We start from the raw sequence: 15,755 nt of genomic DNA on the forward strand, positions 1-15,755 counted from the left end.
GATTTTTGGATGCTCTTGTCTTGGGGATTGGCTTGTAACTAGTTAACATCTTCAGGAAAGCAGCTTAATCATTCAGCATAGCACTCTGTATAGGTTTGTACACAAGAAATACGTGGAAGTGGTAGCAGTTTGATATTTTATCCTGTTAAAAAATTTTTCCCCTAGCATCCCTGGGTAGTTTGTCCTGTTTCCCAAATTCTATCGATCTTCTCTCTGGCTGTCAGAATCGGATAATCCTGCTGTTGTTATTCAGCATGCAGATCACACAGGACAGCACAATTTCATTTTGAGAGTTCATAAAAACATAGCCTGTCTGTGTGTAAATGCACAAATACTTTCCAGTTACTGCTTTTTTCTCTTTTTTTCCATATCAGAGTTTAAAAAGTGAGATCTCAGTAAGTGGGAGGTAGGGCATGAGACTCTGGTATCTATCATGAGGCCCACCTTTTTCTGGATAGAGTATCTAAAATACTCTTACCAATTCTGAATTTAGACTTGTTAAGATAATTTGGTATGCTATAAAACAAAAATGCTCCTGCTACTACCAAATGATGACTCTCTGGCAAACTCAAGTTTGTGTTTTGTGTGTGTTTTTTCACAGGCATTAGAAAGTGAGTTTGTCTCCTGCCAGCTTCACCAGTGGATTGATCTGATTTTTGGCTACAAACAGCAAGGGCCAGAGGCTGTTAGGTCCCTGAATGTATTCTACTATTTGACTTATGAAGGAGCTGTTAATTTAAGTTCAATAACGGATTCTGTACTGAGAGAGGTAAGTTTGTACTTTATAAATACAGAAAAGGCTTCATTTACCACTGCAGTGTTGAAACTGTAAAGACTCCACATTGTTCAAGGCTTCTGGTGAATGTTCAATTTCTTTGTGTTTTCTTGTGGTTTGGCCACAGGCCAGTCAAATGCAAGGTGCCTGAACCAGTTGTCACAGCATGCAGAATTAATAGAACAAGGATGCAAGTTGTTCTTAAACTTTGTGCACCTGGATTTCAGCCCAAGCTGCATGCCAATATAAAAATAAAAGTTCAAGGATTGCTTCAGTTGCTGAGTTCAGTCATTTTGTTCCCTGATACTGGATCGTAGTGGCAGTGAACAACCTTGATTTGGCTTGTGCTTCTGAATTTACTTCTGCACTTTTTAACAGTAAAGTTCAGTCTTGCATATGTAGCAAACATCAGACTTTTGTAGCCTCAGATACTTTATTAGGTTTGCTATCAAATTAAAATAACCTGGCCTGTGTTTTTCAGATACAAAAGAAAATATTTCAGCATTGCAAAGATCAGTAGCTTTACTCAGACTCAGCATCATTCAGAAAATCTATTTGCCAAAGTATCTCACAGAATATTGTGTGTTTGAAAGTACCTCCTCTACACCTAAACCAGTTGTTTAAAAAACAGCAGGGCGGCATGATTAAAATAGATTTTTGATTGATTTTATGTCCTCTCTTCAGACACTGTATTGGTACCAAGAGTAGCTGCAAGTATATTAATTATAGAATAAATGTAAGTGGTACCTTGTTATAAAATATTTAGAGTCCATGAAAACAAAGCAATATGAATCTTATCAACTGTTTTATTTAGAGGTGACACAGGGACTGTCTTAATACCAAAGTGATGGCTCAATGTTGTCGTTACATGGCTTGCCATCAGTCTGCAAACTGCATCTTAGTCTATTTAAACCTAAAATACATGTGTTGCACATAAATACTGTTAATCGAGCTAAGAAGAGGGATATTGGGACACATGGCTTACAAGACAAAATGGCATCTGGGTTTGGAAAAAGTGTTGACCCAAGAGTCATCTAGTAGTTGTTCACTATGACATCTTTTCAATTCACTGATAGTGAATTTGTTCACTCTACATTGGCATGGAATTAGTCTTACCTTTTACGAGTATTTATTAGACTTTTGAAGTGATTGGTTAAAGTGTGAGCTGAAATGTAGGCTGGGTATTGTATGTAAATTGAAATTGTTCTAAATTTTGTTATTAAATGAACCATCATTGAACCTTTAGTTATTAAACTAAGAATTGAAGTAACACTGGTGAAAGTAGCAGTCTCCACACACAGTTTTTGTGTGATTTAAAGTTTTCTTGAACAGTTCTTTTATCACATTTATTGTGATCTGTTTTACTTGTGTTACAGCCTGAAAAAATTTAGGATCAGGGAAGTTACAAATGTTTGGAAGTGTGGATCATCTCAGCAAGGCATTCACTTTGTTACCAAATATTTTGAATTTGTCACATTTTTTTTAATAGTACTTTGCCACAATGTTTCTTATTTTTGATTGTTCTGTGCTGCCTGAACTGACTAAAAAATGAAAACAGGAGTGGGAGAATTGTAGTGTTGTTGAGTTCACAATAGTGGAGTAGCTTAGCAGCAGCAGAATTTTGAAACACCACTGATGGTGTCAAAAATACACACTGATGAATGCAGACAGCAGAATGAATTGTGCCTTGTAGCACTTTTGTTCTGAGTTGCTAGGATTTGCCCGATGGTATATATTTATTCAGGATTTTTAAGTATGCCACTAAAACAGTGAAAGGTCTCCTGTTTAGTTAGGTATCCCTTGCCATTTACATGTGCTTTGTAATGTGTATTTATTATTATGTAAATGTGAACATGTAATTTTAAATGGCACATATGATCAGCTCTGATGCAATACTGATACTGCAGAAATTTAATGACTTATCACCAATAGTGGCTTACTGTGATTTTACTTGTGGGTAGAGATGAAAGTAATGAAAAATCTGTTTGTGTGTATTTCTATGTGCATAATCATTCTATATCTATGTGCTAAATGAATTTATCATGCACCTTTGACAGCCTCACCTTCTTCCTGCTTGCTAATCCGCCTCCCTGAGGACCTGTGCTAACATTCTGTGTTACCAAGCAGCTTCAATCAGCATTTATTTTTCTCCTTCAGTCAGCCTACCAAAAAATATCTCCTCTTTTCTCCACCAAATTCCTAGTTAGAACTCAAATGAATTTCTGATGTGGACAATTTACAGTATTATTAGGCAGGCACAGCACCTCAGACTGAGTATCTTTTTATCAGGCAAGTATTAAACTGGATTTCTTGGTTTCAAAAATGATGATTTTAGCTTTTTCCTCTTGATACGATTCAGGTTTGGGTTTTTAAATCTTGACAGTTGTAGCAGAAGAGGTATTTTTTTTTGCAAACCTAAACCAAAGAGAAGCTGCTGTATAATCTGAGAGCTGCAAGTTATTGAGGCTTTTAGGTATCATATGGAAATAATAGCAAGTGCTTAAACCTTGGCAATTTCCCCACATAGATAGTGCTGAGCCTGTACCACATCAGCAATGAGAGGCCTATGATGCATGTGTTTCTGAGGTATCTCCACAGATATATACATGGGTATTGGTGACCTAACTCATCAAAGAGGCCACACACAGAACAATGGTGGAAGGCACTGAGGAGTGGAGGGGTGTAGGTTAATGCAGAATTTCCTTAGGTCTCCTAAATGGCTCCGACTGGCACCTTTATTTTTATAGGCAGTCAGGTTATATATATTACAAGAAGGAAGTACTCGTCTAGGAAGGAAAACTACTTGATTAAAACCATATTCCACCTTTTTTTTTTTCGAACTGAAAACGTAGAACTTTTACATCCTCTTATATTGCTGTGAACAATTTTTTCCTGCCATTCTTTCTGCCTATGGGAATAAAGGAAGTAAAGTATTTTGAAAGGATCTGACTGCCATAATAGAAAATTTTAAACTAAAATGCAAACCATGGGCCACATGCTACCTTTTGGCAGATAAACCCTGGGGAGTGCAAAGCTTGCATAATTCAAAGGCAAATCTCAGGGGGAGGGGAGTAGATCAAGAGAGAGGGGTTTGAGTCGCAGCCAGTGGGGGAAGGGAGCTGCAGCCAGGAGAAGCAAGGCAAGGGATCCAGTATCCCTGCTGGCATACTGGTGCACTGCTCATCCTGCAGAGACCATTCCTTCCTCCTCCTCTTCCCCTCCAAGCATTTTGGTAGCACAAGTTGACTCTGCTCCTTCTGTGTTTTGCTGAAGGAGGTGACAGACAGCTGCAGAGGGAAGTTGCTGTTCAGTGGGCAAGCAGTAAATATCCTGGTGAAAAACACTGCATTTGCCAGCAGAGCTCTGCTGTGTCACTGCCTTCTGTTGACTTGCTCTTGAGCACCACGTTTTGATCTGTGGAACTCCCAATCACAAGATCTGCTGTGGAAGAGCTCTTTTTTTGCCTGGATGGAAGGGGCAAGGAGTCATTTAGCACAGACAAATGTCATCCAGCTGTTCTGGAGAGAATTCACAGCACCTTCTTATCACAAATTCTGCTCTCTTTTTGCCATAGCTGTCCAAGAATGGAGTGAAAAAAACAAAAGTAGAATTAGATCTAAGTCGCTCAGACAAGTGACTGATTAGGAGCTGAAGCACAATGCATACAAAATAATTTGTATCTAGGACTGATTGGTGGGTATTTCATCAGTGTTGGTCAGAAGAACAGAAATTCCTCTTGTCTCTGGCTTAGTGTAAGAAAGGACGACATGAATGTGGTCTGTCCTTAGTTACTACTTAAAAGTACATTTCTCCACTGATATCCTATGTAGTTAGTGTAAACACTGGATAAAAGCAAAGAAAAGAAACAAAGTTAGTAGCAGGAAGATGAAATATTATTTGGAGAATGCATCCTTGATTTGTACAGGAAGTACAAATGGTATTTGTATGTAGGATTTTTACTTCCCTACCCTTCAGGAAGCACCCTGAATTTTATACCATGCTTATCAAAAAGCCACATTTGAAAAAAAAAAACCAAAACAAAACCATCTGATATGATCTTTGAAGTCAGCAATTAAGGAAGACTAATAATTTTTAAATTAGCAATAATATCTCTAAAAACACAAGAATAAGTCCCATTAAATAACATCGAGTGATTTGCTTTTAGCCTTAGATGGTTCTGTTGTTTTGTACTTCTTCCTCTGAAGAGAAGCTGCCTTTTTGTTACATGAAGGTGTCTGTTTAACATTAGGAAGCAAGCTTTCTCCATTATTTGGCACATTTCTTTCTATTAGTGATATTTCATTTCCATATGAACTGAGGAGTTTCAAAAATATGAAGAATCAGCTTCGACATAGCATTTGACTTGGTATTTGAATGTGACACTTCTGATTATATATATAAAAAAGATAATTCTTTTATTTTCAGTTTTAAGGCATATGGGATAAATTATTTAATGGATAATAGCTTTTAAATGTTATTTAAGATTAATATCTTTGGGTAAGTTTTATGCATCTTAGGTCTATCTCTTATGAGTCTTACTTTATTTTTAAATATTTACAGTTTGAAAGACTTCTGTGCCCAAAAGAAGTTACAAGAATGTTTAGTTTACATGACCCCAGTTTCATGACAGCAGTAGCAGATCTGATATCTTATCCCAGAGAAAGCATTTTTTGGCCTCTTCTTTAGGTCTGGTCATGGTGGGAGTTAATAGCATATTTCAGCTCTAGCTTAGCTGGAGTGGAGAACCCTGACAACAGTGAATCTTTCACAGAGTATAAACACGATTTGTATTTATAACATAGTTAACATTTACTAAATAGTTGGGAAAAAGACCAGTCTGGATTTGACAGGTTGGGCAACAGTCCTTGTTGTGGCTGTGATGAGTTTTAAAATGTAGGATAAAATGGTTATAAAATAACTGTCACAGAGCAGTAAATTTCCATGTGCTGTATTCGGTAAGTAACAAATTCACTCAGGCAACATTCAAAGTACTGTAGAAACCATCTTTGAACTGTCTCTGGCTGGAAGTGTGCTGCACAGATGGCATGTTTGGTGTTGTACAGCATGGGAATCGTGGGAAAAGCCAAATAAATGTTTGACATTGGTCTCATTTTAATTGCAAATCTGTATTAAAATACCCCTGTATGGAACTGGAATTAAGAAGGCTGTATTTAAAGGATTGTGCAGTGATTTAATGGCTAAGGAGATGTGGACTTGGCAATGCATCCAGGCCAATGCCTTGGTCTATTCCTGGGGCGGTACCCATGGTAGGAGTGTGCAACAGAGGCAGGTACCACTGCTCAATGAAATCCTGTGAGGGCAGGTACCACTGCTCAATGAAATCAGCTTGCCTGGGCATCAGGCCGTTCCCATGAAAGGATGCAGTATTTCCTTCTGGTGAAAGGAGTGTTAAATAACAGGAGCACCACTCCTGCCACCCGTTTGTATCAGTTACCTATTAGTTGTCACATCTCTGCTCACACTGTGACCTGCTTGTGGTGTTGGAGTAGATGAGCAAAATGAGTATAAGCAAGTGCTTACTGCAGTTATCTGGGAGGTGTGGAACTCCTTTGATTCCATTCAGCCTGGAGTTTGATGTGATGAATGGGGATTTATTGCCCTTTGTCTTAGCTTACATATTTACTACAATGCTTACAAACAGACATGAAAAATATTCAGCTGGGTTCTGATCCAGAAAAATGTTTGACCTTGTTCTTTTTTAGTCTTCATTGCAGGGTAGATTGTAATTTTACCTGCTGATTCTGCTTCTCTATCCAGCAAAAAAAGAAGAGATATTTTAAGAGTTAATTAAATTAGGACTGGGATGCTCCATGTATAAGGATTTAAAAAACTGGCAGGAAGTAGTAAAGTTTTTTGGAAGGAGGTAACACATGTGAATTAGTTCTTCAGCTCTGTGTGCTTTTTTCACTCAGCCTTTGATTGAAATTCAAGGGATAGAAATTTTCAGCACAGTCAGTTCCCTCACCTCTTGCTTGACCTATCTTGAGGATCTATAAGAGCCAGAGAGGTCTTGAGACCCCCTGGGCTCCTTACGTTTTCATTTGTGCCTGGCTGGTCAGTCTTAGCTGACATGTTTGTTGGCTAGGGTTAAATAAGAAAGAGTAATAGAAAGGTAAATAAAGTATGGATAAAAGTGATATTCATAATGCTTCAAAAATAACTCCTTTTGATAGAAATTGTTTCTATTTTTAAACTACTTTTTCCTCTTCCATATGTGGAAAGGATGAGATATACTTGTATATAATAGCTATAGTTATACACCAAGTCATTTAGCCTTGAAAGAAACACGGAAGCGAACAGGAATTTTTTGTGTCATCAACATGCTTTGATTATTTGCAGCCTCTTTATGCTGTCAGAATGGTCTCTGTATTGACTTCCATAGTAATTGGGAAACTAAATATTTTTGTTTGGAATATTTTCATTCTCTGTCCTTGTTGCAGCCCAGGGTCTCTAACCTAGGCATCAGTGTTCCCACTGTGGCCGTAGAGGTGTGTGGTGTTTACTTACCCAAATTTGTTATTTTAATTATTAGTTATATTTATAAATAGCTGCTGCTTGAGTGAGAAAGCTTGTGGTCCTGCCAGAGTTGTTTTCCTCAAGCAGTTATCTAAAAGTCAAGCCTCAGTTAAATGCTACATTCTATTAAATAACAAGAAAAAATTCATTTGTTGCAGTAGAAAGCCCTGAGATAGCTTTGCACCCATAGTTTGGAAACAGCAAGTTTGGTCTTGCAGGTAGTAGTTATGAGGGATTTAATAAATGTATTTCATAGCTTAAGAAAAGAAGTTGTTTCTTTTTTTTTTCACAATTGTTACAGATTCTGAAAGGTGATCAGAGAAGACAGTTTAAAGACCACTACATTTTGGATTTTCACATCTGTGTATTAACCTCCTTCAGATTGAAATGTTTTATTTTAATGAAGCTTTTTTATTTAATAAATAGAGATGACATTAATGTTTAGGAAATACTGTGGACCATTAACAGATTGGAATTGATTGCTTTTTTCCAGAGGAAAATGTTTAGTATAAGAAAATTTGGGATTGTTTAGCTATTTAGAGAAGCAAATGAATAATGCCAGAAATTGAAGTTTGAGGGTGTTGTGCATGGCAGTGCCACTACTTTTTCTGTGATAATTATTGATTTGCAATGAAAGCACTGATTTGCTCTCTTGAATCTTTAGCTGCCACAGAAAAGAGAAGTGGGAAGCAGTTTTGGTTGTGGTGCTCAAATAAAACAGAAACTGTTGTATTTTAAAAAACTAATTCCAGAGCAGCTTAGGCTTTTGCTTGTATTGACTCCAGTTTTATTTGCAGGTCCTTAAATTGATCTTTACTCTCCTTTTAGACTCTTTTCCCATTTTATTTTGTCAGTCTCTTTGAAGTACTACCAGACCTGTTTTTGTAGTTCTAGTGCTTTTTATCTGCTTCTTTCCAGTAGCCAAAGATTTAGGTGTTTTGAATGAGCACATCAATGTTCCAGACAGAGATACTGTTTGAAATTATCCATGAACCCAGAGCCTCTGAACATTATTGAGTGACATTTGTTTCTGTTGGTTGTGTCTGGTCTGACTAACTGGTTTCTTTCAGATTGGCAGCTGGGATTACGCTGCAGTAGACGGACAGCTGCGTGAGCTGGAGATTGCAGCCAGGCCGGGCTCTGCCTCTGTTTAATATGCCTGGAATGTATATATGCAGACTGGGGCAACTTGCACGGCCCTGAGGGGCTTCTATTTGTATTCTCACAAACTGTGATTACTTCCTGTTTTATTGTAATGAGTGCCATGTAATTGTCACACTGATTTGTCTGGACAAAAAGATTTCATTTTTTCTTTTTTTCTCACAGAAAAATCCTTAATGTAGTTTAAGAGCTGGTTTAGTGTTTTTGTTTGTAAAGATGTGGTGGAAGGCATCCTATGCAATTCTCTTTTCTCCACTTTTCCGATGTGAACAGGATAATGTATTATTCATATATTGATTTCAAACAGCTTGAGGAAAAAAAGTAATCCTGCTTGGGGTAACCCCTTCCCATCCATATATCTGTAATATGGATTTTATAAACAACAAGTGGTTAGACCAGTAACCAATCTCCAGACAATTCTGGTATTTTCAGAAGTCAGGTATTTTCAGGCAGAAGGAGGTGAAACTGGGGGGTGATAAGAAGAAAGAAATATCTTAGGCAGCAGATATAGTTCTTACAAGGAAGGTAAAAAGAAGGAAGGAAAAAAATGCTGAATTTCTATTTGATGGCTTTCTGTAGATTTACAGATTGATGTATCTGTAGTTTTTTTGTGTAATGAGGCCCATGGTTTTGTTACAGACCTTGCTAACACACAGGCTGAGGTTGTGCACTTTTTGCTCCATCCCAAGTTGCTCGTGTGCCCTAATAAGGCCCCTCTCTGCAGGCTGCTGACAGTATTTCTGCCCACGCTTCGGCTCTGGAGCCATAACCCTGAGGTGCTGGGCTTGGAGCTGTACCTGCATTACAGGGCAGCAACAGGGGCCTGCATTCTGCTCGGTTAGCAGAGGGTACATCACAAACATTCTGCAGTCGGGTTTAATGACACCTAGAGAACAATAGGTAGCTCTTGGTCTTGTAGTGTCTTTTCCTTAGCCTTTCTTCTGCTCCATTCTCTTCCCTGCTATTTGTTAGATTTCAAAGTTAGCACACACAATTTTCTTAAATCAGTATATTAAGTGAATAGTGAAATGAGAAAACAAAATATGGAAGTGATTCAGAACAAAATGTTTGATTTGTGAAGTCAAAACAAGAGAAATAATTTTCTGGTTTGACATGAAGAAACTAGACTGCTCGTTTTATTTTTAAAATAGCAAATGGGAGTGTGTGAATTTATGATACTAACATTTGAGCACTGTATGTTTTCCTTGGGTCAAGTGTAGTGCAATATCCCCAGGGCAGGTGTACAGTCAGCCAGCATATACATTGCCTCTGTTAGAAAAGCATTTTGCCCATTTTTCACAATCTTGATCTAATGGGGATTGTTAGGAAACAAGGGAGATGGTGCTACAAAGAGCTTCTCTTTGCAATCTTGTGCCTCTTTTCAGCAATTTTATCTGTTGTTATGAATTGTGCTTGCTCTCTGGCTAGTGTTATCTATATTCCTGTAGTCCTAGAGGAATTTAAATAGGAATATTCCTGTAGGGCTGTAAGTGGCTCTCTCTGATCAGAGGAGGTTTTCTGATCACTTGTTACCGGAGCTGGATTTTAATCATTGTCCGTGGGGAAAGGAGCTCCTTGGTTGGCCGCTGAGCCATTCAACTTCCCTGTCAAACAGTCTGTGTTCTCTGATGCTCTAAAGCAACATCTGGGTGGAAGGAAGGGGAAAGCAAGTAATCATAATTGCATATCACTCAAGCCAATAGAAATCACTGAGGAACATGTGTGTAAACCTTTTTGAATATTGAAAAGTGAGGTAGGAGCGGCAGAGAGCCAAAATAATTACTTTTGCAAGGGCTGTTATTTTCTGGACGTAAATACTGGGCAGAAAGATGGAGGATGAACCCAAAACGTTTTCTGTCCCTGACATGTGTGCTGAAAGAATACATATTACAATGTATGCTGTTATTTCACCTGGGGTTTCAAATGTTTGGCAACTAAATCGTAGAGATTTGGTAAGTAACTGGGAATACTTTGGTGCAGAACTGTAAGGAGCTGAGAGCAGCCTCTTTGTAGCAAATGAGGAGGTTGTAGCTTGTTGTACCCTCAGACCAAGGCATGCATTTTAACATGGGTGTGCTGTGCCCCTGGACTCCTCAGTTTGGTGTTTGGTGTCTGAGGAGGCATGATGAAAGCAACTCTGAGCTAGTCCCTTTAAAGGTCTTTAAATCTGGAGTTAAATGGTGTATGTCTTGCCTTTTAACTGTTATGGGCCTTCATTTGAGAATTTGAGTTCAAAACTGGAGACCGTTTCATTCTTTCTCTGTGACACTCACTGCAGCTCCCCCTCCACCCGCCCTCCCTCATATTTAATTTTATAGTTCTTTCAGACATAAACATGAAAAAAAAGCAATTTTGACTTAGTTTCTGAGTGTTGCTGCAAAGAAAAGTAACAAACATCTGTTTTTACCTTAACTGCATCCATATGTTCAACCTCCCCATCACCCTCCTTCCCAAAAAATTTACAGCCGTATTTGATGGGTACTGCATATTGTTGAATTAACTTTCTTCACAGTTAGATGAGAGGGTAAGTTCAGAGACTGGAAATAGCCATACTAAACAGTGGCCAGGAACTACATTATAGCTAAGCCAAGTTTTCAAGTTCTTTACTTTCCTTCTTTCAATTTGCTTCCCTATTCTCCTTTTCCCCTTCCCATACCTCAAGGGAAGAGATGACCTCGGAGGCTTTTTAGGAATGGGTAAAATCAGGTGAATGTTAACTTAGGAAATTTGCCTATGGCTTTCATTCTTCTAAATTAATTAACATTCAAAATACAGTGTTACATAAGTATGTGTTTGGGATGCATACTGTGTGAATTATTGTAAAGGGTTGCTTACTTTGTTTCATTTTATTGCTTCTTGTTGTAGCATCTGGAACAATTCTGGCCTTACTAAAATTTTGGGTTTGTAGATGATTAACAGGAAAAAGGCTGTTTTACTTAGATATTTGAGAAACACTGAAATAAAATGTGGAATGACACTATGTTTTACTTTGTGGCACACATCTTGCTTTCAGTGATAGGAGTCTGTCAAGCTAAAAATGTCTTTCAAACAAAGGTTATGTATGTCTTACCAATTATATGGTGTCCTTAATAGATGTGAAACTGGTTGTGCAAATTTCCCAAATGTTTCTACCTACAGTCATGTGAATGGCTGTGTGCTCCAGAGGAATCCAGCAGTGTGAGAACACATGCCCCTCCTCTACTGCTGGAGGAGCTGTCTCTTAGTAATACTGGCTGATGCTGGTAATAATTATTTTCAAGAAAGCTCAGTTAGAGGCTGGGCTATAATTCACTAGAAAGGGAGGACTGATGGGCATTTTACTGTATTTTCTCAGGTGAATGGTAGGTAGGTTCTTTTCTTCAAGGGAGATACTAATTATATCTCTGAGAAAAAGATTCCCTGGTCCTACCTGATTTTCTCTGACAAGTTGAACAAAAGTCTGAGTGGCATCTGGTGGCTCTTTCTGCTGTTACATAAACGGAGAGATGGAGATTGATTCCAGCTCCACCATCACATTTCTGCTGACAGAGGGAGGTCATCTTGCATCCTTCTGTATGTGATGCTTCTGACTGAGACATCAGAATGTGGAGCTGACATCTGGATTGGCTTTGAATATAATCTGGGAAAAGGAAAGAACCATTTGGGCTTGCTAGTACGCTCTCTTGGTCATTATTACAAAATGTGGAAACTAAAAAGAAAAACCTTTACTTTTTTTTTCATGGTAACCAGAAAGAATGCAGAAGATTTTTTTCTGAAGTCTAGCCACTATGTCTAGACATATTTGTCCAGTTGTTGTTGCCTTTACTCAACAGTTCTTCAAATTTCTTTTGGATTTCTGAAGACACCAGTAAAGACGACAAACTCAAGCTAGATCGTAAACAGTGTCTGTTAAGACTGAAAATGGAGAATTTGTGATCCTCTGAGGCAGGGTTTGGAAAAACCATTGTTCTACTGGTCAGCAGCTTCACCAGGTCTGACAGACACTATGTGAAAACAGACAGTCCCTCTTGACTGGCGGGTTGAGTACAGTATTTTATACTTGGTCTACATCAGTTTGAGCTCTTGTAATGATAAATGTATTGAAATACTGTGCATCAATATGTGATATCTTGTGTTTCTTCTTATCATTTTCCCTCACTGTTGGCACCATGTAAGTGTATAGTTTCCAGAGGTAGTATTGGGCATTAAAAGACGTACCAGATTTCAAGGTTGAGATAAAAATTCTGACTCTGTTTAAATGCTGAACATGAGCATTTGGGAACAAAAGTTTCTGTATTGATCAGAAGTCAATAAACAAGGAAATTAATAAATCTAAAGCTCATTATTTCCTTGCTTTATCTTTTCTCAGTCCTAAAAGAAAGGCATGGGAGTTGTCTTTCAAGAATATTCTTTCCTGAATTCTTCTGGTTCTACCCTCAGTGCAGGGCAGAATTCCCATTTGCTGATAAAAATATGCTGCTTAATCTGCAAGTAAGTTTGGGCACATCTTTTTAAAATCTGCATGTTTTGAAACAAACAGCATTTTATGGAGAGGGTAGGGCTGCTGACCAGTTCATTTGTTAATGCCTCATGTCTTAAGAGACCTCAAAGTTTTTGTGATTCCCTTGATATCTTGAGTCACAAACCCCCCCGATTTGAATTTTAATGTGGTGTGTCTCATCAGCAGGAAGGAGACTCATGTGGTCTTACTGAGCTTTAGTATTCCATGAGTCTGATACTGCTGTTCCTCAAAAAGTGCTCACTGCATCACACTGTATGTGTGTGTCAGATTTCAGCCAGCTTTTTGATAACTTATTCACCAGTTCTTTGAAGATTATGGTCCTTCCCAGAGTGGGTAAGTGTTAGAATCTGTTCACAGACTAATTTCGACTCCTGCTCTGGTGAGTTGAGATATTCAAAAGCCCTGCCAAATATAATAAGGTCAAGTGTTTTGGATGGCATGTTTACTATCAAGAGGATGATTATTTTAAGGTCTCAGGTGCATTCTAGTTTTGGCTTTGTTATTTTTGTAACAGGAGAATGTCCTACTAATGGTCTTCATAATTATATAAAAATAGTTGTTTGTAAGAGTAAGGTCAGCGTTGGTGTTATTCCATTGTCTCAAAAATTTAAGTAGTGGCTAAAATAGACCAGGAAATGTAAGTGTAAGGAGCATTGAGGAAGATTGAACCATGAAAAAGAAGAACTGGGGGAAAATACCTGAGGCATCAGCCCATGTACAGCATGCTAGTCCACAGCAAAGGCAGGGTGATTAGTTAAGCTCACAATGAAAGAGATATAAACTAAGCTGAATGATTTGAGATTTTCTGTACTATCAGCCTGTTTCTGTGCATGGTGCAGGGGACCAACATGACAAGAAGTAACTTGTTGAATTTTGGCTGCTTGATGTTATCTTTAAACTAGTGGGCCAAGAGGTGGCAGCATGGAAAATTAGCTGGACATGCCTAGGGCAAGAAGTATGAGTTCACAGGTTGCAGCATAATTATTTTAAAGAATTCACTAAACATAATATTTTCATGTGAAATGAAAATGAAGAAAGTAGTAAAGCGTGTTGCTGAAGATACAGATAAACTTTAAAAACCCCCTTGTGTTATGCCTTCATGTTCTCCTGTAGTTTTGCTGTTGGTAGTTTAATGCATCCTAATATTGTTTACTCTTGAATAAACCTGGAAGTAAGAATAAAAGCTCGGTATTGCTTTCCTTCTAGTTACTGCTGTGAAATGAAGCAACAGAGTTTAGCGTACAACACTTAATACCTGCAGAAACTTTTTAAAAGTTAACTTTTGGTTTTGAGTTATGATGCAAACAGGATAAGCCAGTGTTAGAAAGGAAAAATGGAGCCAATAAAGAGGGTTTCTGATTATAATAGCTTGTTTCTGTTTAATATCATTGAGCAGGATGAGGTTTTGCAGAGTTTCTCATGGAAATAGCATCCACAGTACTAAAATGATTACCTCATTCTTAGTACCAGTGCCAAGCACTTAGCCCCACAGTGAACACACGGGGTTGATTTTCAACATGAAACAAGCCAGAAGTGTGGAATGACATTTTCAGGTGACAGTTATGGTTCTATTGCCTGTAATTAGCACCTCTTAACATGCAAACCTGCCTGTGCCTTTTCCAGGCGGTGGAAGCTCAAATACGAAGTTTTGGACAGACCCCTTCCCAACTGCTCATAGAACCACATCCTCCGAGAAGTTCTGCCATGCAGGTGGTAAGTGCCATGTTAACTCTTTGTGACCTGCCATTGTGCTCACTGCCTTTGCTACCTTACCTTTGCAGAACTGGACACTTTCACTTTGCTTTTATGTGGTTGTGGAATTATTTTATTAAAACCAGCAGATGAGTTACGATTTGGTATGAGTTGCATGCAGTGCTTAACCATTTCTTTTATTTTTTGCAGAAAGGATTGCATTGATTTCTATTGTAGCTTTTTTTTGTCAGTGTAATCTAAGAACACTTCATCAGTTGATTTTGTTAATACCATACCTGTACAGGTGAGAGCCAGTCATTGTGGAGACAATTTAGTTAATCTTTGGCAGATTCCCCAAGAAGCATGGATTTAGGAGGTGGAACTTCCTTGTCTTTTCCCCCAGGCATAGGTTTTCCCCTAAAACCAGGATTACTAGGAATTCATGAGCTGAAACTTACATAGCAAAGAATGTGACTAAATGTGTTTTGCAGTAAAGCTAGGGTGATAAAATCCAGGCAGTGAGCATTAACATGCTTTCCCTTTTACCTCTACTTGTGTCTAATATAATTTTATTTTACAAACTATTATTACATTACTGATCACTTTTCATATCATGTTGTGTGCAGTCCTTGTGTTTAAAATATCATTTGTGTTGTCGGAGGTCCAGAACTAAAGATGTTAAGTGATATTCTGACAAGTGGAGCAAATGGTCTGCTAATTCCCAAGGTTTTCAAAAGGTTATGTTCCCTTATTGTTAGAGTGGACATTTTACACTGCAATACAAAAAACCCCAAAAACCATAAACATGTCATACAGGACATGCAAGAAGAAAATATGTCCTACTCAAGCAGACTAAGGTTATTAATTTAAAAACATATCTGAAGTGCAGAAGGTTTTAAAAGATTACACAGAAACATGAAATGTTTCCAAAGTAGCTTACAAACCTTGTGATGCAGGGGTCTCAGAAGTGTAAACTTCCTTGATAAACTGATCTACTGGTCTTTCTCAAATGCATCACGTGTTGTACCTGAGAGTTGCTCAGCTGCCTGTGCCCCGTGCCCAGGTCCCAGGCCAGCAGACACTGCAGGG

The 15,755-nt window shown here is 38.2% G+C and overlaps 1 protein-coding gene across 2 annotated transcripts in view; it reads left to right on the plus strand.

Moving 5' to 3' along the window:
* Positions 1–15,755, plus strand: part of LRBA (LPS responsive beige-like anchor protein) — a 370,517-nt gene that overhangs the window by 314,157 nt on the left and 40,605 nt on the right. For both annotated transcript variants that reach the window (XM_071431464.1, XM_071431465.1), the window contains 2 exons: positions 602–769; positions 14,598–14,687. In XM_071431464.1, the coding sequence (XP_071287565.1) occupies positions 602–769; positions 14,598–14,687 (258 nt within the window). The remainder of the gene's footprint in view (positions 1–601; positions 770–14,597; positions 14,688–15,755) is intronic.

The sequence above is a fragment of the Agelaius tricolor genome, unplaced genomic scaffold, assembly GCF_023055355.1.
Source record: "Agelaius tricolor isolate 1412-34295 unplaced genomic scaffold, bAgeTri1.0.p SCAF_8, whole genome shotgun sequence".
Lineage (NCBI taxonomy): Eukaryota > Metazoa > Chordata > Aves > Passeriformes > Icteridae > Agelaius > Agelaius tricolor.